The 26,078-nt window shown below is 30.8% G+C and overlaps 1 protein-coding gene across 1 annotated transcript in view; it reads right to left on the reverse strand.

Annotated features, from left to right (window-relative positions):
- LOC124420601 overlaps window positions 1-4,955 on the reverse strand; it is a 5,363-nt gene extending 408 nt beyond the window's left edge. Inside the window, exons 1-3 of the mRNA XM_046954061.1 lie at window positions 3,687-4,955; window positions 2,312-3,625; window positions 1,240-1,607 (exon numbers count right to left, since the gene is read on the reverse strand). Of these exons, the coding sequence (XP_046810017.1) occupies window positions 1,240-1,607; window positions 2,312-3,625; window positions 3,687-4,830 (2,826 nt within the window). The 5' untranslated portion in view covers window positions 4,831-4,955. The remainder of the gene's footprint in view (window positions 1-1,239; window positions 1,608-2,311; window positions 3,626-3,686) is intronic.
- Window positions 4,956-26,078: the final 21,123 nt, after the last annotated feature.

A 26,078-nucleotide genomic window follows, 5' to 3' on the forward strand; every position in this document is an offset into this window, starting at 1 on the left:
AACAAATATGTAATATATGACAAAATCTTTATTTATGAACAAAACTCAATAAAATCTTCAACGCTTGTTAAATTTGTCATTTCAAATAAGAAAATGCAAAAAAAAAAATTGAAAAGGTCAAAGGGCATCCCACAATTCCCAAAAATAGGAATGAAAATCCCAAAAATGGGATTTTTACATTTTTGCCCATAGGGTCCACATTTCTTTTAGGGCTGGGAAAATACTTTTGGAGTAAATAGAAAACATATTGAGGTTTCCAAAACTGCTTTTAGTTTTCTGATCCCAGCTTTGGGATTTTAGAACATGTCGCCCAAAGTTGAAGTTTTGATAAAAAAATAGGTCATATTTGGAAGGATGCAGTGGCAACATTTTCAAAAAATAGGACAAGTTTTTTACGCCAAAGCGTTCTGCGTAAAGATAACTTTCAGAAAACTATAAAATTGTATAATATGTTCTTAAAGAAAATTTTATTTTATTAATAAAAGAGTTAAGACACATTTTGGGCAAAAAAACGGCAAAAATCTAAAATTTTTTGAATTTTTAAATTAAAAAACGTATATTTTTGGATCTGTAAATGATATTGATCTGAAATTTTTTGTATATTATTGGAAATTTTGTTGTCTAAGTAACAAGAAAAAATTGAGTCCATTTGGTCCATTTGGTTACGCCCGGTATTCAAAAAAAGGCGGACCAAGGTATGGTAAATTTTGTATCACTAAATTTTTAAATGCCTATAACTCGGATATTATAAGAGATAAGTAGTATGTCCAAGCATGTTTTTTCAAGATCGTCGAGCGCTTTCAGAAAATATAAAAATCTTTGTATTTGGGTGAAAAACAAAAAAATGGCACAAGTTTAAAAATTTACATGTCGTAGGTACCCTACTTTGAGCCGCCACAGCTCCGTCCCTGGGGCATCTGCGGGGTTCATCTTCAAAACTTAAACTCGAATACTCCTTGGCTACGCTCACGCGAAATTTTATCCCGATCGGATCAGCCGTTTAGAAACGCCAGATTTATTTCCAAAAAATTTCCATTCTGCCCACTGTGGATTAGTAAATGAAATGAGTTAAAGTTATTAGAGCGTGTAAATATAGATTGCTGAAAGAAATGTTGATATTTTGTTAATGGGATTAAAATTTTAATGTAAGTTAAAATTTCAATCATGATTTTCGCTTAAAAAGGTCAGATAACATAATTTTACGATCGGTCGAGTAATAACTCCTGAGCTTATGCGAACGTCGGCTACGCGTACATTATTATCTGAACCAAAATAAGTTTTTTCGATTCTTCCTAAACGCCATTCGTAAGGCTGCTGAAGATCGTCCATTACAACGACGAGATCTCCAATTTTAAGATTGGTAGTAGAGTTTTTCCATTTATAGCGTTTGTGTAAAATTTTAAGATAATCATTTTTCCAGCGTATTGAGAATTGATGATGATGCATAGCTTTTAATTTTTCCCACCTATTAATAAGAGATATATTTTGATAATCTTGTTCTGGGAGAGCCATTATCGGGGCTCCTCTTAGGAAATGTCCTGGGGTTAGAGCAGTTAGATCTGAAGGGTCTTCAGATAAAGTTGAGATTGGGCGATAGTTTAGTACGCCTTCAATTCGAGTTATAATTGTTGAGAATTCTTCAAATGTGAATTTTTGAGCTCCAGTAATTCGTTTTAAATGAAATTTGAAACTTTTTACGGCGGCTTCCCATAAGCCCCCATATGAGGAGCGTGTGGGGGAATAAAGTTCCACTCAAAGCCGTGTGTCAAGTACTTTTGAGCTATATCTTGAGATGCGTTTTTTATAAAAGAGGAAAATTCTCGTAAAAGTTCTCTACTAGCCCCTAGAAAGTTTCTACCGTTATCAGATACTACCCTTTGGGGTAGTCCTCGCCTCCCAACGACACGAGAAAATGCAGCTTGAAATGCCGCTGAAGACAGATCAGAGCAAACTTCTAAGTGAACAGCTTTCGTACTAAAGCAAACGAATACGCTTACGTACCCTTTTACAAAAGTAGATTTTCGTAACGCTGACGCTTTGAGCTCAAAAGGCCCAGCGAAGTCAATGCCAGTTATTTGAAAAGGTAGCGACAAATTACATCTGGTTGGGGGTAAAGGAGCCATTATTTGAGAACAGGATTGCTATTTGTAAATTATACAAGTTTTACAGTGTCGTATTATGTTTTTTACACGAGGCTTGAGTCTGAATACATAAAATTCAGTTTGTACCATTCGGCACATTTGACCACATTCGGAATGAGATAAAAATTCGTGTAAATATTTGAGATAAAGTTTACAAAAATGTGAATTACCTGGTAAAATTATAGGATAGCGTTCGCCATAGGGAAGTGATGATTGTGATAATCTTCCATTTACTCGTAAAATTGAGTCCGAGTCTATAAATGGATTAAGGGATTTTAGCGAACTTTTATTGGGTAATGCTTGAGATTTTAAGCAATATTCGTATTCTTCGAAATAGAATGTTTTTTGAGCGAGTATTATGAGTCTATTTTTTGAAAATTTCATTTTATCTTGAGTTAAAGATAATTGAGTAGCGGAATTAACTTTTTTACATTTGTTAATAAATCGAAAAACATAGCAGATAACGCGTAAGGCTTTGCTAAACGATGAAAATCTTTCGAGAATATCGGTTTGTTGGGTTTCTGAATGCATTGATACTACTTTCTTTGGACATTCAGGGGTTTTTAAAGGATTTCTGTTAGGCCACTCAGACCATGGTTTAGTTAGCCACGATGGTCCATGCCACCAAAGGGAATTGTGAACAAGGTCTTTAGGCTTACAACCTCGAGTTCCCAAGTCTGCTGGATTATCATGCGTTGGAACATGTTTCCATATGGCGTTTGGCGTTAAACGATGAATTTCTGCCATACGATTTGCAACATATGTGTCCCACGTAGATGGGTGTTTAGAGAGCCAACCTAACACAATAGATGAATCAGTCCAAAGAATGATTTCTTTAGTATTAAAATTTAATGACGAAATTACGTAATTTACCAATTTTGATAGCAAAACTGCACCATTTAGTTCCAGTCTTGGAAGACAAACAGTTTGAATTGGTGCCACTTTACTTTTAGCTACAAGTAAATTTACAAAAGTGTTATAAGTTTTCGTTTTACATCGAATAAACACTGTAGCGCAATATGCTGTTTTAGACGCGTCTGAGAATCCGTGGATTTGAATATCGTCAGATGGCGTATACTGTAACCAGCGTGGAATGGAAATTGTTTCGATTTGAGATAAATCTCTGACTAGATTATTCCACTTTTGAAGAGATTCAGATGAAACATCTTCATCCCATTCCAAGCCTTCTAACCACAGCTGCTGCATCAGCATTTTTGCTCTGATGACGATGGGTGCAAGCCATCCAGCTGGATCAAAAAGTTTTGCAACTGACGATAAAATTTGACGTTTTGTTATTCTTTGAGATTCATCAATGGGTGAAAAACTATAAGAAAATGTATCAGTGATTGCATTCCACTTGATGCCAAGTGTTTTAGTAGAACTTGCTTCGTGAAAACGTAAGAAGTCTAAATCATAAAGATCTTCTTTGGGCAAATGAGCAAGTAATTGCGGATTATTAGCAGTAATTTTCTTTAATGGGAAACCTGCTAGATTGTTTCAATAAGTTGAGTTTGATTATTAGCAGTAATTTCTTTAATGGGAAACCTGCTGAGTTTAATGTTTCAATAAGTTGAGTTTGAGCAGAAAGAGTTTCTTCAATTGAATAACCTCCTGAGAGAATGTCATCGACATAAGTTTCTGAGCGCAGAATTGATGCTGCTTTTGGGTGTGCAGATTCGGAATCTGTTGCGAGTTGAAGAAGTGTCCGAATCGCGAGATAGGGAGCACAATTTATGCCAAAAGTGACGGTTTTGAGCTGATAATCTTTAACTGATTCATCTGACTCAGTTTGAAATAAAATTCTTTGAAAAGATCTATCAGCAGGGTGCACAAGTATTTGGCGATACATTTTTTGTATGTCGCCACTAAATACATATTGGTATTTTCTCCAATTGAGGATAATCGTAATTAAATCATTTTGTAGAGTGGGACCTGTGTATAACACATCATTGAGCGAGAATTTAGATTTTGATTTTCTTGATGCGTTAAATACGACTCTTAATTTGGTCGTTTTGTGTTCTGGGCGAACAACTGCGTGGTGCGGTAAGTAAAAAGAATAATATTTATCTTGGGATACAATTTCACTTGAAGAAGTTTCTTCCATGTGATCTAGAGTTATATAATCGTTCAGAACTGATTTATATTGAGCTTCAAGTTCTGGATCTTTTGCGAGTGTTTTCTCCATTCTGGAGTATTGAGCTAATGCAATATATCGGGATGAGCCAAGGGAAACTTTGTCGGGAAATTCTGATCTGAATGGTAGTCGAACGACGTATCTACCATTCTCATGTCGAGTTGTAGTTTGGGTATAAAACTTTTCACAAATTTCATGTTCAACGGTGTTTGGATGAGAAGTAGGAATTTCTTCCTGTTCCCAAAACATTTTCAATGTATTATTTAAATCTGAAGTTTCACATTGTGTGACCGAAGTGGTAAAAGTTTGAATAGTTTGGGTTTTAATGGGACCACTAAGAACCCAACCAAAAACAGTGTGATAAGCTGAAGTTTGACCACATACATTCTTTTTAATACCTTCTAAATTAAGAAATTGTTCATAATCATTTCCTATAATGAGATCAATTTGAGCAGATTTATTGAAAGTTGGATCCGCTAGATCCAATTCTGAAAGCTCAGGCGAGTCAGGCATTTCAAAAGAATATGTTGGAAGCCATTTAGTGACTTTGGGCATTACTATAGCTTTAACTGGAATTCTTAAATTGTATCTTTTTGCATATAATACGAATTCACATTCTTTGTTAGCTATTTGTTTTTGGCCGCCAATACCAATAATTTCAAAATGAGAATTTTGATAAGGTAATTAGGCGATTTCGCACTTTTTCGGTTAAAAATGTTCGTTGAGAACCAGGGTCTATTAGAGCCCTAACAGTAAAAAGTTGACCTTGATGATCAATTTGTACTAATGCAGTACGCAACAGAATATTTTCATTATTCATTGAACAATTAGCTTGAATTTGATTTGAGCATGCTGGGAAATCATTTTGAGCTATAATTTGTTCAGTTTGGGCAGAATTCGACAAAGTTTTATGAGTTATATTTTTATTTTCTTTTGGCTCTTGATTTTTTTGCGAGTGTTCTGGGATTTGAGCGGGATTTTGTAACTTTGGTCTCATATGAAGCAAAGTATGATGATTTTTTTACAATGGAGACAAGTTTTTTTACTTTTGCAATTTAGTTTAAAATGAGATGAACTCAAACAATTGTTGCAAATTTTATTTTTAAAAACGTAATCCACTCTTTGTTGTACCGTAAAGGTTCTAAATTTGGGACATGTTCTCAGTGAGTGAATTTCGTTACAGAGTTTACATTCGGGTTCATAGAGATTTTCTTGAGATGTATAAGTTTGTATTTTGGTTTCAGGTGCATTTGTTAAAGTAAAACAACTTTTTGAAATTTTTATGCTATTAATGCGTTCTACTGCTTCATATCTGTCAACAAGGAATTGTGACATTTGAGACCACTTGGGAAGTTCTCGAGGGGAAGTTAAAGACTGTTCCCAAAGCGAAAGAGTAAAATCTGGCAATTTTGTTGAAATTAGGCGAATTAAAATAGGGTCCCAGCTTTCAACTTCTACCCCGAGAGTTCTTAGAGTTGCTAGCGAATCATTAACTGAAGATTGTATTCTTCTAATTGATTCGCTGTTTTCAGCGGTTGCTGGCGGAATATTAAAAAGGAGTTTTATTTGGTTATCAACCAGAACACGTTTGTTTTCATAGCGGGTTTTCAAAGCATTCCACGCTAATTCAAAATTTTCATGAGATAAGGGATATCTCTTTACAATGTCACCAGCTTCACCTCGTGTTTTATTTCGAAGGTGGTATAATTTTGTGACAGGAGAGAGTTTTGAGTGATTTATATATACGGCCGTGAACATGTCACGAAACGATGGCCATTGTTCGTAACTGCCTTTAAATATTTCTGTATCGCAAGGGGGAAGTTTTATACAGTTACTAGAGTTATCTGGCGCAAAATTTTGAGTGAGAGGTTGGTTTGGGATTGAGTATCGGGCTGCTGCCTCGAACCCTGCTACATTAGAACTATCTAGTCTAGTAGCTTTTATTAAATCAAGAATTTGAGATGTGCATAAGTAATATGCGTCTACACACGCATTAAAATTAGTTTTCGCTTCTTCTTTAAATTCGGGTTTTATAGAGTTATCAGAAGCTAACATGACTCCTTCGTAAGAAGCTTCGACTTTAACCCATCTTGCGTCCAAATCTTTTAATTTTACTTCAAGAACAGATTCAGATTGTTCTTCAATAGGCGTTCTATTGAATCTGTCACAAAATTGGAGAAGATGGTCGCAGTCGAATACAAAGCGCTCTTTTGGAGCTGAAGTAGACTTTGTATTTGATGTAGAAGTCATATTGAAATGAATTTAATATTTATTTAAGCTTATTTTAGCTTTAAAGCGTAGTGATTGAAATTTAATTTCTTTGTAATACGGGTAAATTAGGGTATAAGCTATTAAAGCTAAGTTATGAAACTAGAATAAAAATTTTCTTAAAAATTTTATTCTTTTTCGTAAAAGCGGATATAATAAAAGTGGGTAATTGCGACTTTTTGTAAAAATGTTTTTATTAAAAGGGCTGAAAGCGGATAAAATACAAAGTAAACCAAACGAGAATTAGGTATTTATTGACAATTTTTTATCGTTCTTCTTTATTCACTTTACTGAGAAGCGGTTATTAAATTAAAATAGTAATATGAACATAAAAAAAGTGTTATAAATTTTCTTTTTTTTTGAAAATTTAAAATTTCAGTTAATCAATTATTCGTATTTCTTTATACTCTGGGTAAAGGGGCTATAGCGTTATAGCACTAGATACCAATTATCTAGTTAAAAATTGAGTATACGAATAGAATAATTTACAAAGTGATAAAAAAAATAAAAAAATTTTTAATTTTGAGCAAATTGTTTAATTTTTATTATTCTCGGTGGTTTGTTTGTATGCGATTATTAGAGAAAAACTAGAGCTGATATCTAGTTAAAGGTGAATCAAATCGCGGAAATAAAAAACTAAATTTAGAGCAAATTAGTTTTTATAATGTTCAACCAAATTTAAATAACGGAATGCGTAAATTGGATTAGAATAAACATGGCGCCCACAGCGCTTAATATATTTACCGACAGCCAGAAGGTAATTAGGGCGATATCAGGTGATAGAACCAAATCTAAGACAGTAATGGATTGTAAGAAAACTTTAACTGAATACTCTTCCAGAGGTAAGGTTCACATTATAGATCCAAGTATTTTGGAAGTGATGTTATTCCGGAAATAACATTCCTAACTAACACTGATTGGAAGATTCTTAGGAATTACGTTCAGGAAACTGAGTTCCTGAACACTGAAAAATAATTCAGTCAGTTCCGTTTTTTTTTCATGATAAGGAGCGCACAACAGGCCCGATAGTGGCCTAGGTGTATTTCTTCGGATTTGATGTAGTATACATCCTCCTATCAACCTAACCTAACATAACCCTAGCATTATTTGAGAATAAAGATATTCGAATTGAGTTGTAAACAAAATTTAAATATTAAGATATAGAGATGGGATATGTATAATATAGTATAATTTTAAAATTGTAAAATTTTTCAAATTTTATAAATGTGCACGTTTAAAAGTGTATTCGCTTGTAAATTGTTACTAATGTGCTATTGCGCTTTATATAGGGGATTTAATTTTTCAAAAAACGTTAAATAAATAGTAAGGTATAATTGAATTGAAATTATTTAAATTTATTTAAATCAGTAAAAAAATACTAATTGCGTTAAAAAATTTTGTAAAAATTAAAAATGAAATTTATTTCATTAAAAAATTATTTTGTTTATAATTTTTCCCGATAAATTAAAAAAGCACTATGGTAACACTTGATTGTGTCGGATTACTAAAAAATCCGATGGTAACCCTTATTGAGAATGAGCGAGAATGTATATGAGAAAAATATAAGTGATGACAACACGACCACTATTAAGCGATTTTTTTCCGAATACACTTTTACACTTGCACTTTTTATTTAATATTTTTGAGTTGAGTAATTATTTTGATTTAGTAAAATATTTTGATTTGGGATAATTAAAAGAGATTAAAATAATAACAAATTTATTTTTCTGCTTTTAATAATTTTGGGAAAATTTTATTTAAATTTATTATTTTTTATTTTATGTTTTGTTTTTTTAGCGAGTAGTGAACTTTTTTTTTAAATAATAGCTTTGTGTTGTTAATATTGTTTTTATTTTTATTGTTCTTTATTTAAGTTGTTGTTGCTTATAATTCTTTGCAGTGGACTGTATGTAATTTTATTTCAGTTAAAGCAACAACAAAAATACTCAAATACACTCGAGAAAAATATCAGCACAAGTTTTCACAATTTTTAATTTTAATAAAAATTTCACTGTGATTGAATTTTTCTTTAAGTATCACTTGAGTAAATAAAGTAATTTATTTGAGAAAATAAATTACTTTTATTTAAGCAGAAAAATAAATTTATTTTATTATTGCACTTTAATATTTTTTCGTAATATTTTCTTTTAATTATTAGGAGCACACTTAATTTTTCTTTGGGTGTAATATTTTTCGTTTTAATTTATTTTCTTTTATGTGAGAAACACTTGCATAAAAAACCATACAACAAATATATTTTTAATTTTGCTTTATTCTCGTTTATTTATTTCTTTTGGACAAATATTATTACACAAACAATTTAACGGGATAATTACATGAGATTTGTAATAGGTGTGGATTTGTAATATGTATATATGCAAACATGTATTGGGTAGGGAAAAAATTTTTGCGGTAAATATGTGCACTTAAAATTTTGTTTAAAAATTAATTTTTTATTTAAAAAAATTGAAAGAAATTAACGATTTTATTTATTTAAAAAAATATGGAGTCACAATTTTTTCTTAATATGGCGTTATTTATTAAACTTTTTTTTTGGTATATAAGAAAAATCGCAAATTTTTATTTATTTCAAAGAAATATGGCGACACAAGTTTTATATAACAAAATTGCGCTTTTTTAGTATATAGGGCACCGCTATTTTTTTTATTTTATGTAAAATGCGCTTTTTTCAATTTTAAAAAACGTATATAGGGAACCGCTATTCTTTATGTAAAAATTTGCGCTTTTTTTAAATTTTAAATATATAGGGAACCGTAATTTTTTATATGGCGACACGAATTACTTCACTTTTTTATATAATTTTAAATATGTATTTATATATTTTTTTTGCACTTTTCTAAGAAAATAAATTTTTCACTTTGCTAAATATTTATTTGTAACACATTTGCATATATACATAAATATATTTTTTTATAGGGATTTTTTTGCAATTTTTGGAAATTTTTAGCACTTGTTGTATGTTTTTTTCTTTTGTGTTTTTTGTCACTTTAAAATTTTCTTTTAAGATTTATGTATATTTTTTGTTTTAATAAATTTCAAGAGCGAGATTATTTTTAGGGGTTGTTTTTCAAATTTTAAATATTCTTTTTTCTTGCACATTAATATAGAGAGATATATGATGTTTTTTTATGTGATTTTTTTGATAAGTGTATGTATGTGTGTGTGTGAGTGGGAATTTTGTGTAAAAAAAAGAGATTTTTTATCTACAAGAAGTTTTTCTGATAATTATAATAACTCTCGTCCGAGTTATTATAATTACATGCGGTTGCGGGATAAAAAGAAAAGAAAGATAGCACTGAGCACTGAGAGATTAAATGAAGTTAAAGAGCGGGAGAGTTATTTAATGTTTTCACTACAACTGATGAATTACAAGTCACTGTTTTATTTTTAGATTACCATAAATGAAGCTTAAGATCTATACAAAAATGGCAATTCAGCTAAAAATTACAACAATTTGACAATTCATTTTTTGTACTAAAAAGGGTTTACTTAACACTGATAGATTTATAATATTAGGGTCATAGAAAAATAAATAGAAGTGTTACTGAGAGTAAGAAATATTACTCTCTTACATGTACAGGTTCTGTGTGAATTTAATACAATTGTATGAGTATTTTTATTTTTGTTTACATAAAATAACAAAAATATGAAAGTACAGAATGTATCCGAATACATCATACCCTACCACATTGCGAGTAAGTAGCAATAAGTTATTTAGTATTTTTTAATGTAGAAGTTATATTCAAGAGATTGATGTTTGCTTAATTAATGAATGTACTACTCATTATAACAATATGTAATCAAAATTTCGTATATATAAAATTTGTTGAGCCTAATTTTATAAATACCCTATTCTTGTATAGCATGTACCGCTTACAAAAAAAGTTCAATAGGCTAATTTATGGACGGATTACATCATTACATCGACGCAGGTGTTACAAACTTTAAGACATAAACAAAATTCCGTTCCCATTAGTGTGGTGTTAGGGTGTATTTTGACTGCATTTGGGCTGCTTTGAAATTAACAATAATCGTTCATATCAAGCGTTAATTTTAGCATTAGCACAATTCCTTTGGCAAAATAGCCCCTGCTGCTGCAATAAACACTGCTAAAAGTTATGTTTTTCCTATAAAATTATTGAAAACATTTTCAGAAAAAAACAAATTTTTCAAACGTTTTTATTTTTTTAATATAATTTTTAAGTGTCAATATTGACTCAACCCAGCAAACACAAAGAGTTTATTTAAAATTAAGAATAATTTTTAAAGAAGATGTTTCTTACATTGGTCAACTGATATTGAATAAAAATGGCTAATTCAAAACATTATTTCATAAAATATCGAAATATAATGTCAAACAAAAATATAAAAACTTTTTAAACGAAAGAGTTTGTGTTTGTTGGGTTACATATTTTTCAACTAATACATTCTCACGACTTAGGTTTTTGACAGCAGACTTAGGTTTTGTCATTCTCAGTTTCAGTTCTATGTATACCTTTCTATGATTACGGTAATGCAGTTCATGACAATTCAATTCAATTTAATTGGAAAGAGTAATAATATAAAATAAAGAAAAAAGTAAACAATAAGTAATAACAAAAATAAAAATAATAATAATAAAAAAATAGTGTCCAAGATTGGACAACGACTGCAATAACATGATAAAAAAAGATATTTGTTACCATATTGGAGCCTTAAATTACCGCATTTCTAAACCTGTACCAATAAATATACCGATCTATCCTATTTTTGTAAAACTCATTATGCCACAAATTATACACCAAAACAAAGTTCAACTGTAATGCTTTAAAATGATGCATAAACGATTGTCCTGGCATGAAAACTGTCAATGTTATTCGCAACCATATGGGAACCTCAAATCACAGCGTTTTTAAACATAGAACAACAATTCTACCGATTCTTCAAATTGACCATTTTTTAGACGAACACATTATGCCACAAATGATATACCAAATTAAAGTGCAATCATAATGCTTTCAAATGATGCATAAATGACTGTCATAGCATGAAAACTGTCAAAGTTATTCACAACCATATCGGAACCTCAAACTACCGCCTTCTTAAACCTGGGAAAATAATTCTACCGATCTATCCAATTGGCCATTTTCTAAAAATACATTATACAATAAATTATAAACCAAAACAAATGGCAATCTTAATGCTTAAAAATGGTGCATAAACGACTGTCCTAGCACGAAAAGTGCCAAAGTTAATTGCAACCATAGCGGAACCTCAGATTACTGCGTTTATTATACATAGAACCATAATTATACCGATCAAATTGAATAATTTCTAAAAATACACATTATGCTACAAATGATATACCATATTGAAGTGCAATTATAATGCTTTAAAATGATTTATAAATGACTGTCATAGCGTGAAAACTGTTAATGTTATTTGCAACCATATCGGAACCTTAAAATACCGCGTTTTTAAAGCTGTGAAAATAATTCTACCGATCTATCCAATTGGCCATTTTCTAAAAATATATTATGCAACAAATTATATACCAAAACAAATGGCAACTATAATGCAATAAAAAGATATATAAACGACTGCTATAACATGAAAACTATAAAAGATATTTGCAACCATATCGGAGCCTTAAATTACCGCATTTCTAAACCTGTACGGTTGCACAAAGTGCAACTGTAATGCTTTAAAATGATGCATAAACGATTGTCCTGGCATGAAAACTGTCAAAGTTATTTGCAACCATATCGGAACCTCAAATCACAGCGTTTTTAAACATAGAGCAACAATTCTACCGATCCTTCAAATTGACCATTTTTTAGACGAACACATTATGCCACAAATGATATACCAAATTAAAGTGCAATCATAATGCTTTAAAATGATGCATAAATGACTGTCATAGCATGAAAACTGTCAAAGTTATTCACAACCATATCGGAACCTCAAATTACCGCCTTTTTAAACCTGGGAAAATAATTCTACCGATCTATCCAATTGGCCATTTTCTAAGAATACATTATGCAATAAATTATATACCAAAACAAATGCTTTAAAATGGTGCATAAACGACTGTCCTAGCACGAAAACCGCCAAAGTTAATTGCAACCATAGCGGAACCTCAGATTACTGCGTTTATTATACATAGAACAATAATTATACCGATCTATCAAATTGAATAATTTCTAAAAATACACATTATGCTACAAATGATATACCATATTGAAGTGCAATCATAATGCTTTAAAATGATTCATAAATGACTGTCATTGCGTGAAAACTGTCAATGTTATTTGCAGCCATATCGGAACCTCAAACTATCGCGTTTTAAAAGCTGTGAAAATAATTCTACCGATCTATCCAATTGGCCATTTTCAAAAAACATATTATGCAATAAATTATATACCAAAACAAATGGCAACTATAATGCAATAAAAAGATATATAAACGACTGCAATAACATGAAAACTATAAATGATATTTGCAACCATATCGGAGCCTTAAATTACCGCATTTCCAAACCTGTACCAATAAATATACCGATCTATCCAATTTTTGTAAAAATTAATTATGCCACAAATTGTACACCAAAACAATGTGCAACTGTAATGCTTTAAAATGATGCATAAACGATTGTCCTGGCATAAAAACTGTCAAAGTTATTTGCAACCATATCGGAACCTCAAATCACAGCGTTTTTAAACATAGAACAACAATTCTACCGATCTATCAAATTGACCAATTTGTAAAAACACACATTATGCCACAAATGATATACCAAATTAAAATGCAATCATAATGCTTTAGAATGATGCATAAATGACTGTCATAGCATGAAAACTTTCAAAGTTATTCACAACCATATCGGAACTTCAAATTACCGCCTTTTTAAACCTGGGAAAATAATTCTACCGATCTATCCAATTGGCCATTTTCTAAAAATACATTATGCAATAAATTATATACCAAAACAAATGGCAATTTTAATGCTTTAAAATGGTGCATAAACGAAAACTGCCAAAGTTAATTGCAACCATAGCGGAACCTCAGATTACTGCGTTTATTATACATAGAACAATAATTATACCGATCTATCAAATTGACCAATTTCTAAAAATACACATTATGCTACAAATGATATACCATATTAAAGTGCAATCATAATGCTTTAAAATGATTCATAAATGACTGTCATAGCGTGAAAACTGTCAATGTTATTTGTAGCCATATCGGAATCTCAAAATACCGCGTTTTTAAAGCTGTGAAAATAATTCTACCGATCTATCCAATTGGCCATTTTCTAAAAATACATTATGCAATAAATTATATACCAAAACAAATGGCAATTTTAATGCTTTAAAATGGTGCATAAACGACTGTCCTAGCACGAAAACTGGCAAAGTTAATTGCAACCATATCGGAACCTCAGATTACTGCGTTTATTAAACATAAAACAATAATTCTACCGATCTATCAAATTGACCAATTTGTAAAAACACACATTATGCTACAAATGATATACCATATTAAAGTGCAATCATAATGCTTTAAAATGATGCCTTAATGACTGTCATAGCGTGAAAACTGTCAATGTTATTACCGCATTTTTAAAGCTGTGAAAATAGTTCTACCGATCTATCCAATTGGCCATTTTCTAAAAATATATTATGCAACAAATTATATACCAAAACAAATGGCAACTATAATGCAATAAAAAGATATATAAACGACTGCAATAACATGAAAACTATAAATGATATTTGCAACCATATCGGAGCCTTAAATTACCGCATTTCCAAACCTGTACCAATGAATATACCGATCTATCCAATTTTTTTAAAAATTCATTATGCCACAAATTATACACCAAAACAAAGTGCAACTGTAATGCTTTAAAATGATGCATAAACGATTGTTCTGGCATGAAAACTGTCAAAGTTATTTGCAACCATATCGGAACCTCAAATCACAGCGTTTTTAAACACAGAACAACAATTCTACCGATCCTTCAAATTGACCATTTTTTAGACGAACACATTATGTCGCAAATGATATACCAAATTAAAGTGCAATCATAATGCTTTAAAATGATGCATAAATGACTGTCATAGCATGAAAACTGTCAAAGTTATTCACAACCATATCGGAACCTCAAATTACCGTCTTTTAAACCTGGGAAAATAATTCTACCGATCTATCCAATTGGCCATTTTCTAAAAATACATTATGCAATAAATTATATACCAAAACAAATGGCAATTTTAATGCTTTAAAATGGTGCATAAACGACTGTCCTAGCACGAAAACTGCCAAAGTTAATTGCAACCATATCGGAACCTCAAATCACAGCGTTTTAAACATAGAACAACAATTCTACCGATCCTTCAAATTGACCATTTTTTAGATGAACACATTATGCCACAAATGATATACCAAATTAAAGTGCAATCATAATGCTTTAAAATGATGCAAAAATGACTGTCATAGCATGAAAACTGTCAAAGTTATTCACAACCATATCGGAACTTCAAATTACCGCCTTTTTAAACCTGGGAAAATAATTCTACCGATCTATCCAATTGCCATTTTCTAAAAATACATTATGCAATAAATTATATACCAAAACAAATGGCAATTTTAATGCCGCCAAAATTAATTGCAACCATATCGGAACCTCAGATTACTGCGTTTATTAAACATAGAACAATAATTCTACCGATCTATCAAATTGACCAATTTGTAAAAACACACATTATGCTACAAATGATATACCATATTGAAGTGCAATCATAATGCTTTAAAATGTTTCATAAATGACTGTCATAGCGTGAAAACTGTCAATGTTATTTGCAGCCATATCGGAACCTAAAAATACCGCGTTTTTAAAGCTGTGAAATAATTCTACCGATCTATCCAATTAGCCATTTTCTAAAAATATTATTTTGCCACAAATTATATACAAAAACAAATGGCAACTATAATGCAATAAAAAGATATATAAACGACTGCAATAACGTGAAAACTATAAAAGATATTTGTAACCATATCGGAGCCTTAAATTACCGCATTTCCAAACCTGTACCAATAAATATACCGATCTATCCTATTTTTGTAAAACTCATAATGCCACAACTTATACACCAAAACAAAGTTCAACTGTAATGCTTTAAATGATGCATAAACGATTGTCCTGGCATGAAAACTGTCAATGTTATTTGCAACCATATGGGAACCTCAAATCACAGCGTTTTTAAACATAGAACAACAATTCTACCGATCCTTCAAATTGACTATTTTTTAGACGAACACATTATGCCACAAATGATGTACCAAATTAATGTGCAATCATAATGCTTTAAAATGATGCATAAATGACTGTCATAGCATGAAAACTGTCAAAGTTTATTCACAACCACATCGGAACCTCATATTACCACCTTTTTAAACCTGGGAAAATTATACTACCGATCTATCCAATTGGCCATTTTCTATAAATACATTATGCAATAAATTATATACTTAAACAAATTGCAATTTTAATGCTTTAAAATGGTGCATAAACGACTGTCCTAGCACGAAAACTGCCAAAGTTAACTGCAACCATATCGGAACCTCAGATTACTGCGCTTATTAAACATAGAACAATAATTCTACCGATCTATCAAATTTACCAATTTCTAAAAATACATATTATGCTACAAATGATATACTATATTAAGGTACAATCAAAATGCTTTAAAATGATGCCTAAATGACTGTCATAGCGTGAAAACTGTCAATGTTATTTGCAGCCATATTGGAACCTCAAACTACCGCGTTTTTAAAGCTGTGAAAATAATTCTACCGATCTATCCAATTGGCCATTTTCTAAAAATATATTATGCAATAAATTATATACCAAAACAAATGGCAACTATAATGCAATAAAAAGATATATAAACGACTGCAATAAAGTGAAAACTATAAAAGATATTTGCAACCATATCGGAGCCTTAAATTACCGCATTTCTAAACCTGTACCAATAAATATACCGATTTTTCCTATTTTTGTAAAACTCATTATGCCACAACTTATACACCAAAACAAAGTTCAACTGTAATGCTTTAAAATGATGCATAAACGATTGTCCTGGCATGAAAACTGTCAAAGTTATTTGCAACCATATCAGAACCTCAAATCACAGCGTTTTTAAACATAGAACAACAATTCTACCGATCCTTCAAATTGACCATTTTTTAGACGAACACATTATGCCACAAATGATATACCAAATTAAAGTGCAATCATAATGCTTTAAAATGATGCATAAATGACTGTCATAGCAGGAAAACTGTCAAAGTTATTCACAACCATATCGGAACTTCAAATTACCGCCTTTTTAAACCTGGGAAAATAATTCTACCGATCTATCCAATTGGCCATTTTTTAAAAATACATTATGCAATAAATTATATACCAAAACAAATGGCAATTTTAATGCTTTAAAATGGTGCATAAACGACTGTCCTAGCACGAAAACTGCCAAAGTTAATTGCAACCATATCGGAACCTCAGATTACTGTGTTTATTAAACATAGAACAATAATTCTACCGATCTATCAAATTGACCAATTTGTAAAAACACACATTATGCTACAAATGATATACCATATAAAAGTGCAATATTATAATGCTTTTAAATGATGCCTAAAGGACTTAAAAATGGGCATTATATTTTAACCCTACGGGTTTTTAAAGCTGTTAAAAATAATTCTAACGAATCTATCCAATTAGCCATTTTCTAAAACCATTAATGGCAAAATATATACCAAAATAAATGGCATAAATATAATGCAATATAAAGATATATAAAGTATATAAATTATATATTTCATGCTATTATATGAAAACTATAAAAGATATTTGCAACCATATCGGAGCCTTAAATTACCGCATTTCCAAACTGTGTACCATAAATATACCGATTATCCAATTTTATAAAAAATGCATTATTGCCACAAATTGAATTGTAACTGTAACTGCTGCTTAAAATGATAAACGATTGTGCATAAACTGCCAAAGTTAATTGCAACCATATGGGATCCTCAAACAAACAATGGATTCTACCGATCTTCAAATTGACCATTTTCTTAGACGAACACATTATGCCACAAATGATATACCAAATTAAAGTGCAATCATAATGCTTTAAAATGATTCATAAATGACTGTCATAGCGTGAAAACTGTCAATGTTATTTGCAACCATATCGGAGCCTTAAATTACCGCATTTCTAAACCTGTACCAATAAATATACCGATTTTTCCTATTTTTGTAAAACTCATTATGCCACAACTTATACACCAAAACAAAGTTCAACTGTAATGCTTTAAAAATGATGCATAAACGATTGTCCTGGCATGAAAACTGTCAAAGTTATTTGCAACCATATCAGAACCTCAAATCACATCATTTTTAAACATAGAACAACAATTCTACCGATCCTTCAAATTGACCATTTTTTAGACGAACACATTATGCCACAAATGATATACCAAATTAATGTGCAATCATAATGCTTTAAAATGATGCATAAATGACTGTCATAGCATGAAAACTGTCAAAGTTATTCACAGCCATATCGGAACTTCAAATTACTGCCTTTTTAAACCTGAAAATAAATCTACCGATCTATCCAATTGGCCATTTTCTAAAACCACATTATGCAATAAATTATATACCAAAACAAATGGCAATTTTTATGCTTTAAAATGGTGCATAAACGACTGTCCTAGCACAAAAATTGCCAAAGTTAATTGCAAACATATCGGAACCTCAGATTACTGCGTTTATTAAACATAGAACAATAATTCTACCGATCTATCAGATTGACCAATTTGTAAAAACACACATTATGCTACAAATGATATACCATATTAAAGTGCAATCATAATGCTTTAAAATTATTAATAAATGACTGTCATAGCGATCTATCCAATTGGCCATTTTCTAAAAATATATTATGCAATAAATTATATACCAAAACAAATGGCAACTATAATGCAATAAAAAGATATATAAACGACTGCAATAAAGTGAAAACTATAAAAGATATTTGCAACCATATCGGAGCCTTAAATTACCGCATTTCTAAACCTGTACCAATAAATATACCGATTTTTCCTATTTTTGTAAAACTCATTATGCCACAACTTATACACCAAAACAAAGTTCAACTGTAATGCTTTAAAATGATGCATAAACGATTGTCCTGGCATGAAAACTGTCAAAGTTATTTGCAACCATATCAGAACCTCAAATCACATCATTTTTAAACATAGAACAACAATTCTACCGATCCTTCAAATTGACCATTTTTTAGACGAACACATTATGCCAAAAATGGTATACCAAATTAAAGTGCAATCATAATGCTTTAAAATGATTCATAAATGACTGTCATAGCGTGAAAACTGTCAAAGTTATTCACAACCATATCGGAACTTCAAATTACCGCCTTTTTAAACCTGGGAAAATAATTCTACCGATCTATCCAATTGGCCATTTTCTAAAAATACATTATGCAATAAATTATATACCAAAACAAATGGCAATTTTAATGCTTTAAAATGGTGCATAAACGACTGTCCTAGCACGAAAACTGCCAAAGTTAATTGCAACCATATCGGAACCTCAGATTACTGTGTTTATTAAACATAGAACAATAATTCTACCGATCTATCAAATTGACCAATTTGTAAAAACACACATTATGCTACAAATGATATACCATATTAAAGTGCAATCATAATGCTTTAAAATGATGCCTAAATGACTGTCATAGCGTGAAAACTGTCAATGTTATTTGCAGCCATATCGGAACCTTAAAATACCGCGTTTTTAAAGCTGTGAAAATAATTCTAACGATCTATCCAATTAGCCATTTTCTAAAAATATATTATGCAACAAATTATATACCAAAACAAATGGCAACTATAATGCAATAAAAAGATATATAAAGGTATATAAAGATATATATTTCATGCTATAACATGAAAACTATAAAAGATATTTGCAACCATATCGGAGCCTTAAATTACCGCATTTCCAAACCTGTACCAATAAATATACCGATCTATCCAATTTTTATAAAAATGCATTATGCCACAAATTGTACACCAAAACAAAGTGCAACTGTAATGCTTTAAAATGATGCATAAACGATTGTCCTAGCACGAAAACTGCCAAAGTTAATTGCAACCATATGGGATCCTCAAATCACAGAACAAAAATTCTACCGATCCTTCAAATTGACCATTTCTTAGACGAACACATTATGCCACAAATGATATACCAAATTAAAGTGCAATCATAATGCTTTAAAATGATTCATAAATGACTGTCATAGCGTGAAAACTGTCAATGTTATTTGCAACCATATCGGAGCCTTAAATTACCGCATTTCTAAACCTGTACCAATAAATATACCGATTTTTCCTATTTTTGTAAAACTCATTATGCCACAACTTATACACCAAAACAAAGTTCAACTGTAATGCTTTAAAATGATGCATAAACGATTGTCCTGGCATGAAAACTGTCAAAGTTATTTGCAACCATATCAGAACCTCAAATCACATCATTTTTAAACATAGAACAACAATTCTACCGATCCTTCAAATTGACCATTTTTTAGACGAACACATTATGCCACAAATGATATACCAAATTAATGTGCAATCATAATGCTTTAAAATGATGCAAAATGACTGTCATAGCATGAAAACTGTCAAAGTTATTCACAGCCATATCGGAACTTCAAATTACTGCCTTTTTAAACCTGAAAATAAATCTACCGATCTATCCAATTGGCCATTTTCTAAAACCACATTATGCAATAAATTATATACCAAAACAAATGGCAATTTTTATGCTTTAAAATGGTGCATAAACGACTGTCCTAGCACAAAAATTGCCAAAGTTAATTGCAAACATATCGGAACCTCAGATTACTGCGTTTATTAAACATAGAACAATAATTCTACCGATCTATCAGATTGACCAATTTGTAAAAACACACATTATGCTACAAATGATATACCATATTAAAGTGCAATCATAATGCTTTAAAATTATTAATAAATGACTGTCATAGCGTGAAAACTGTCAATGTTATTTGCAGCCATATTGAAACCTCAAACTACCGCGTTTTTAAAGCTGTGAAAATAATTCTACCGATCTATCCAATTGGCCATTCTCTAAAAATACATTATGCAATAAATTATATACCAAAACAAATGGCAATTTTAATGCTTTAAAATGGTGTATAAACGATTGTCCTAGCACGAAAACTGCCAAAGTTAATTGCAACCATATGGGATCCTCAAATCACAGAACAAAAATTCTACCGATCCTTCAAATTGACCATTTCTTAGACGAACACATTATGCCACAAATGATATACCAAATTAAAGTGCAATCATAATGCTTTAAAATGATTCATAAATGACTGTCATAGCGTGAAAACTGTCAATGTTATTTGCAGCCATATTGGAACCTTAAATTATCGCATTTCTGAACCTGTACCAATAAATATACCGATCTATCCTATTTTTGTAAAACTCATTATGCCACAAATTATACACCAAGACAAAGTTCAACTGTAATGCTTTAAAATGATGCATAACCGATTGTCCTGGCATGAAAACTGTCAATGTTATTTGCAACCATATGGGAACCTCAAATCACAGCGTTTTTAAACATAGAACAACAATTCTACCGATCCTTCAAATTGACCATTTTTTAGACGAACACATTATGCCACAAATGATATACCAAATTAATGTGCAATCATAATGCTTTAAAATGATGCAAAATGACTGTCATAGCATGAAAACTGTCAAAGTTATTCACAGCCATATCGGAACTTCAAATTACTGCCTTTTTAAACCTGAAAATAAATCTACCGATCTATCCAATTGGCCATTTTCTAAAACCACATTATGCAATAAATTATATACCAAAACAAATGGCAATTTTTATGCTTTAAAATGGTGCATAAACGACTGTCCTAGCACAAAAATTGCCAAAGTTAATTGCAAACATATCGGAACCTCAGATTACTGCGTTTATTAAACATAGAACAATAATTCTACCGATCTATCAAATTGACCAATTTGTAAAAACACACATTATGCTACAAATGATATACCATATTAAAGTGCAATCATAATGCTTTAAAATTATTCATAAATGACTGTCATAGCGTGAAAACTGTCAATGTTATTTGCAGCCATATTGAAACCTCAAACTACCGCGTTTTTAAAGCTGTGAAAATAATTCTACCGATCTATCCAATTGGCCATTTTCTAAAAATACATTATGCAATAAATTATATACCAAAACAAATGGCAATTTTAATGCTTTAAAATGGTGTATAAACGACTGTCCTAGCACGAAAACTGCCAATGTTAATTGCAACCATATGGGAACCTCAGATTACTGCGTTTATTAAACATAGAACAATAATTCTACCGATCTATCAAATTGACCAATTTCTAAAAATACACATTATGCTACAAATGATATACCATATTAAAGTGCAATCATAATGCTTTAAAATGATGCATAAATGACTGTCATAGCGTGAAAACTGTCAATGTTATTTGCAGCCATATCGGAACCTTAAAATACCGCGTTTTTAAAGCTGTGAAAATAATTCTACCGATCTATCCAATTGGCCATTTTCTAAAAATATTATGCAACAAATTATATACCAAAACAAATGGCAACTATAATGCAATAAAAAGATATATAAACGACTGCTATAACATGAAAACTATAAAAGATATTTGCAACCATATCGGAGCCTTAAATTACCGCATTTCCAAACCTGTACCAATAAATATACCGATCTATCCAATTTTTGTAAAAATTCACTGTAATGCTTTAAAATGATGCATAAACGATTGTCCTGGCATGAAAACTGTCAAAGTTATTTGCAACCATATCGGAACCTCAAATCACAGCGTTTTTAAACATAGAACAACAATTCTACCGATCCTTCAAATTGACATTTTTTTGACGAACACATTATGCCACAAATGATATACCAAATTAAAGTGCAATCATAATGCTTTAAAATGATGCATAAATGACTGTCATAGCATGAAAACTGTCAAAGTTATTCACAACCATATCGGAACTTCAAATTACCGCCTTTTTAAACCTGGGAAAATAATTCTACCGATCTATCCAATTGGCCATTTTCTAAAAATACATTATGCAATAAATTATATACCAAAACAAATGGCAATTTTAATGCTTTAAAACTGCCAAAGTTAATTGCAACCATATCGGAACCTCAGATTACTGCGTTTATTAAACATAGAACAATAATTCTACCGATCTATCAAATTGACCAATTTCTAAAAATACACATTATGCTACAAATGATATACCATATTAAAGTGCAATCATAATGCTTTAAAATGATTCATAAATGACTGTCATAGCGTGAAAACTGTCAACGTTATTTGCAGCCATATTGGAACCTCAAACTACCGTGTTTTTAAAGCTGTGAAAATAATTCTACCGATCTATCCAATTGGCCATTTTCTAAAAATATATTATGCAATAAATTATATACCAAAACAAATGGCAACTATAATGCAATAAAAAGATATATAAATGACTGCAATAACATGAAAACTATAAAAGATATTTGCAACCATATCGGAGCCTTAAATTACCGCATTTCCAAACCTGTACCAATAAATATACCGATCTATCCAATTTTTGTCAAAAATTCATTATGCCACAAATTACACACCAAAACAAAGTTCAACTGTAATGCTTTAAAATGATGCATAAACGATTGTCCTGGCATAAAAACTGTCAATGTTATTTGCAACCATATGGGAACCTCAAATCACAGCGTTTTTAAACATAGAACAACAATTCTACCGATCCCTCAAATTGACCATTTTTTAGACGAACACATTATGCCGCAAATGATATACCAAATATCATAAATGACTGTCATAGCATGAAAACTGTCAAAGTTATTCACAACCATAACGGAACCTCAAACTACCGTCTTTTAACCTGGGAAAATAATTCTACCGATCTATCCAATTGGCCATTTTCTAAAAATACATAATTCTACCGATCTATCCAATTGGCCATTTTCTAAAAATACATTATGCAATAAATTATATACCAAAACAAATGGCAATTTTAATGCTTTAAAATGGTGCATAAACGACTGTCCTAGCACGAAAACTGCCAAAGTTAATTGCAACCATATCGGAACCTCAGATTACTGCGTTTATTAAACATAGAACAATAATTATACCGATCTATCAAATTGAATAATTTCTAAAAATACACATTATGCTACAAATGATATACCATATTGAAGTGCAATCATAATGCTTTAAAATGATTCATAAATGACTGTCATAGCGTAACATGAAAACTATAAAATATATTTGCAACCATATCGGAGCCTTAAATTACCGCCTTTTTAAACCTGGGAAAATAATTCTACCGGCCATTTTCTAAAAATACATTATGCAATGAATTATATATCAAAACAAATGGCTGAAGATGGTGCATAAACGACTGTCCTGGCATAAAAACTGTCAAAGTTATTTGCATCCATATTGGAACCTCAAATCACAGCGTTTTAAACATAGAACAACAATTCTACCGATCCTTCAAATTGACCATTTTTTAGACGAACACATTATGCCACAAATGATATACCAAATTAAAGTGCAATCATAATGCTTTAAAATGATGCATAAATGACCGTCATAGCATGAAAACTGTCAAAGTTATTCACAACCATATCGGAACTTCAAATTACCGCCTTTTTAAACCTGGGAAAATAATTCTACCGATCTATCCAATTGGCCATTTTCTAAAAATACATTATGCAATAAATTATATACCAAAACAAATGGCAATTTTAATGCTTTAAAATGGTGCATAAACGACTGTCCTAGCACGAAAACTGCCAGATTACTGCGTTTATTAAACATAGAACAATAATTCTACCGATCTATCAAATTGACCAATTTCTAAAAATACACATTATGCTACAAATGATATACTATATTAAAGTGAAGTCATTATGCTTTAAAATGATGCCTAAATGACTGTCATAGCGTGAAAACTGTCAATGTTATTTACAGCCATATCGGAACCTTAAAATACCGCATTTTTAAAGCTGTGAAAATAATTCTACCGATCTATCCAATTAGCCATTTTCTAAAAATATATTATGCAATGAATTATATACCAAAACAAATGGCAACTATAATGCAATAAAAAGATATATAAACGACTACAATAACATGAAAACTATAAAAGCTATTTGCAACCATATCGGAGCCTTAAATTACCGCATTTCTAAACCTGTACCAATAAATATAACGATCTATCCTATTTTTGTAAAACTCATTATGTCACAAATTATACACCAAAAACAAAGTTCAACTGTAATGCTTTAAATGATGCATAAACGATTGCCCTGGCATGAAAACTGTCAATTTTATTTGCAACCATATGGGAACTTCAAATCATATCGTTTTTAAACATAGAACAACAATTTTTGTTCCATTTGACCATATTTTTGACAAACACATTATGCCACAAATAATATACCAAATTAAAGTGCAATCATAATGCTGGCATGAAAACTGTCAAAGTTATTTGCATCCATATCGGAACCTCAAATCACAGCGTTTTTAAACATAGAACAACAATTCTACCGATCCATCAAATTGACCATTGTTTAGGCGAACACATTATGTCACAAATGATATACCAAATTAAAGTGCAATCATGCTTTAAAATGATGCATAAATGACTGTCATAGCATGAAAACTGTCAAAGTTATTCACAACCATATCGGAACCTCAAATTACCGCCTTTTTAAACCTGGGAAAATAATTCTACTGATCTATCCAATTGGCCATTTTCTGAAACTACATTATGCACTAAATTATATACCAAAACAAATGGCAATTTTAATGCTTTAAAATGGTGCATAAACGACTGTCCTAGCACGAAAACTTCCAAAGTTAATTGCAACCATATCGGAACCTCAGATTACTGCGTTTATTAAACATAGAACAATAATTCTACCGATCTATCAAATTGACCAATTTGTAAAAACACACATTATGCAACAAATGATATACCATATTAAAGTGCAATCATAATGCTTTAAAATGATGCCTAAATGACTGTCATAGCGTGAAAACTGTCAATGTTATTTGCAGCCATATCGGAACCTTAAAATACCGCGTTTTCAAAGCTGTGAAAATAATTCTACCGATCTATCCAATTAGCAATTTTCTAAAAATATATTATGCAACAAATTATATACCAAAAGAAGTAGTAAGTATAGTCGGGCATGGCCGACCATATAATACCCTACACCATGAGTATATTTTTAAAATTTTTACTTTTTATAAAGAAACTTTTATATTGAATATTATTCCAAAATATTTAAGCAATTTATTGA

The sequence above is a fragment of the Lucilia cuprina genome, chromosome 6 (assembly GCF_022045245.1).
Source record: "Lucilia cuprina isolate Lc7/37 chromosome 6, ASM2204524v1, whole genome shotgun sequence".
Lineage (NCBI taxonomy): Eukaryota > Metazoa > Arthropoda > Insecta > Diptera > Calliphoridae > Lucilia > Lucilia cuprina.